We start from the raw sequence: 2,659 nt of genomic DNA, 5'->3' as shown, positions 1-2,659 counted from the left end.
AGTCTGAAGACAGGTAGTCCTCAACAAATCCTGAGGTCTAAGAATAAGATGATGGAGCATATGAATGAAGTTACTGGAGGGATCAATGTGGAGGAGTTACATCCAAAGGAAAAGGCTGACTTCGCATTGAGTAAAGATATCAAATCGCTATACCACATTGGAGATATTCTTTCAGGGACTACTGCACTACAGCAGTGTAGAGTGAAGAAGATTGATCGTATTATTAGCAAAGAAGCTTCGTTTTCACTATCAATGGAGGCACCAGATTCATCTCTTTTGATTGCTCCCCTCTCTTCTCTGAGGTGTAGTCTAGTACCAGTTGGTAAAGGTGATCAACCCATTCACACTACAGTCACTACCACCAGCACTGATCCTGGAGTTTATAAGATACAGTGTAGCCCTTCAACACATGGTACTCATACAGTAAAAGTACAAGTATATGATGTACACCTTGAGGATACCTCACTATTCATCCCTTTCAATCCTTACCTTGATAACATCACTCCAGTACGTACTATAACTGGGTTTAAGGGCCCTTATGGAGTTGCTGTAAGTGATGATAATCATATCATAATAACTGAGTGCAGTGGTAACTGTGTAACAATACTGGATAGAGAAGGAAAGAAAGTGAAATCATTAGGAGGGAAAGGAGGAAGTGGTAATGTCAAGTTTTCTTATCCCCGTGGTATAGCCATTACTCCAGACAAATTCATTCTTGTATCTGATGATGATCACAGGATCCAGAAGATAAGCATGGATGGATACCGTAAAGCATCCTTTGGTAAAGAGGGCAGTGGACCACTACAATTTAATGGTCCTGATGGTATAGCTATTTCTCCTATAACAGGACAGGTTTATATTGCTGATAGTGGTAATCATTGTATACAAGTCTTGAATTCTGATCTAACCTTCTCTCATTCATTTGGTAGTAAAGGATCAGCTAATGGACAGTTTCAGTATCCACATGAAATTGCTATTGATAGTCAAGGATTAGTGTATGTTACTGATTTTGGTAATCATCGCATTCAGAAGTTCTCTCCAGATGGAAAGTTTTTCAATTGGTTTAGTACTGAAGGATCTGGTCCTGGACAGCTTAACAGTCCATATGATATAACAATAGACACTGCAGCTACTGGTCTAGTGTATGTTAGTGAATATGGCAATGATCGTATATCAGTGTTTACTTGTGATGGTGTGTTTGTAAGTGAGTTCGGAAGGTGGGGCAGTAATATTGATCAGTTCAAAAGTCCATATGGATTAGCATTAGATAAAGATGGATTCTTGTATATTTGTGATTTTAGAAATGACCGAGTTGTTGTTTATTAAAATGATTATTGTTTTTTATATTCTAATAGTTCTTTATAATTATTGATAAAATATGCAAACAGTAACAAACTCATTAATTAACTTTAAATCTCTAATTGCGTAATCTGTTTGGCCAATTCAAATTGTGCCCAGTACAATAATTATAATACTAACAATAATTATATTGATCAATAGGCTGAGAGGAAGCTCTCCACAAGTGATGTTCCTCCAGTATTAAGAATTGATGATCAGTTATTGAGTGAAGATAAAGTGAAAGAGATAAAGACAGGACTGAGTGCTATGAAGACAGGAGTTATACTGGATATATTCAGTTACTATAGATGATATTACTGGGAAGGATAAATCATGGTTGGTAAGTTGATTGATGTGTTGATGGAGCTTAAATAATGAATATTATTACCAGTATGTGCACATGCATGTTGACTTGCTTAATTTTTGTGTTTTTTTTGCAAAATTTATTTTAATGTAAGCTATTCATATAGTATTTGCTTGAGCTTAAATGCAGAAAATTATTGTAAAGACTCTGTAATCAATAGTACTCATGTACATGTACATGTTGTATCAACTGCATTATGTGGACTCTTTTCATATCCATCTAGTAATTGTTTATTTTTATACACTTTTTGTTGTAATAAATCCCTTAGAATTTGGAAACCTATGCACATGTACAAAATAGCATACTGTACATGTATACGCCATACATTTTGGGGGATTAAATTTTGCAATTTTTTGCGTTTTAGAAAAGTTTGCAAATTTAATATCCGCAAAATAGTGTGCTGATTGTATAGTAGGTGTGGTAATTACATTAAAGGGCAGGGGCGTATCCAGGGGGGGTGCTGAGGGTGCTTGAGCACCCCCCTTATGGCTGGGCTCAGAAAAAAATTACTGAAGTTCTGGACTCTTGCATCACTACCAAGCCTCTTATTAAAGTTATCTAGCCACCTGATTATGATTTCAGCTGTTTCCAGTGCTTTAACAAGTGATCAGAAGTACCAGTGTACTTGAAATTATCCTGACCCCACCAGTAACTGACGAAAATGAAGAAAAATGCCGTTTTACCGCTGAAAAATGGGCATGGTCAAATCGTAACCCGCTTTGCGTGCCCCTCATTGCCACTCCTGTACATTTCTATACCCCAGCACCCCCCTTTCCAAATTCCTAGATACGCCCCGAAGAGTATCTTCATAAAAATTTGAATGGCCTTAATATGAATAACTAAACATAATAATAATGTATTCCAAATCCCACTGTCCAAAAATAATTATTGAGCCTTCAAAGTCATGAAAAATGTTGACATTATGCTTCCTGCAATGTTATTTCCTGTTGGTGGGTG

The 2,659-nt window shown here is 36.6% G+C and overlaps 1 protein-coding gene across 1 annotated transcript; it reads left to right on the top strand.

Annotated features, from left to right (window-relative positions):
* Nucleotides 1-753: 753 nt before the first annotated feature.
* Nucleotides 754-1,650, top strand: LOC105314861 (RING finger protein nhl-1-like). Its single transcript, XM_011409270.1, has 3 exons — nucleotides 754-871; nucleotides 935-1,125; nucleotides 1,501-1,650. Exons 1-3 carry the CDS (start codon nucleotides 754-756, stop codon nucleotides 1,648-1,650), a joined length of 459 nt encoding a protein of 152 aa, XP_011407572.1.
* The last annotated feature ends 1,009 nt before the right edge of the window (nucleotides 1,651-2,659 follow it).

Source organism: Amphimedon queenslandica, unplaced genomic scaffold, assembly GCF_000090795.2.
Source record: "Amphimedon queenslandica unplaced genomic scaffold, v1.1 AMPQUscaffold_12416, whole genome shotgun sequence".
NCBI classification, from domain to species: domain Eukaryota; kingdom Metazoa; phylum Porifera; class Demospongiae; order Haplosclerida; family Niphatidae; genus Amphimedon; species Amphimedon queenslandica.
This window is presented reverse-complemented; position numbering and strand designations above follow the sequence as displayed.

Excerpts from the sequence above, each read along its gene's own strand:
- LOC105314861 (XM_011409270.1), top strand. The coding sequence starts at position 754 with ATGGATGGATACCGTAAAGCATCCTTTGGTAAAGAGGGCAGTGGACCA. Across the intron at positions 872-934 it reads GGTTTATATTGCTGATAGTG|GATCAGCTAATGGACAGTTT; the intron begins GTAATCATTGTA and ends TTGGTAGTAAAG. Across the intron at positions 1,126-1,500 it reads ATGATATAACAATAGACACT|GCTGAGAGGAAGCTCTCCAC; the intron begins GCAGCTACTGGT and ends ATTGATCAATAG.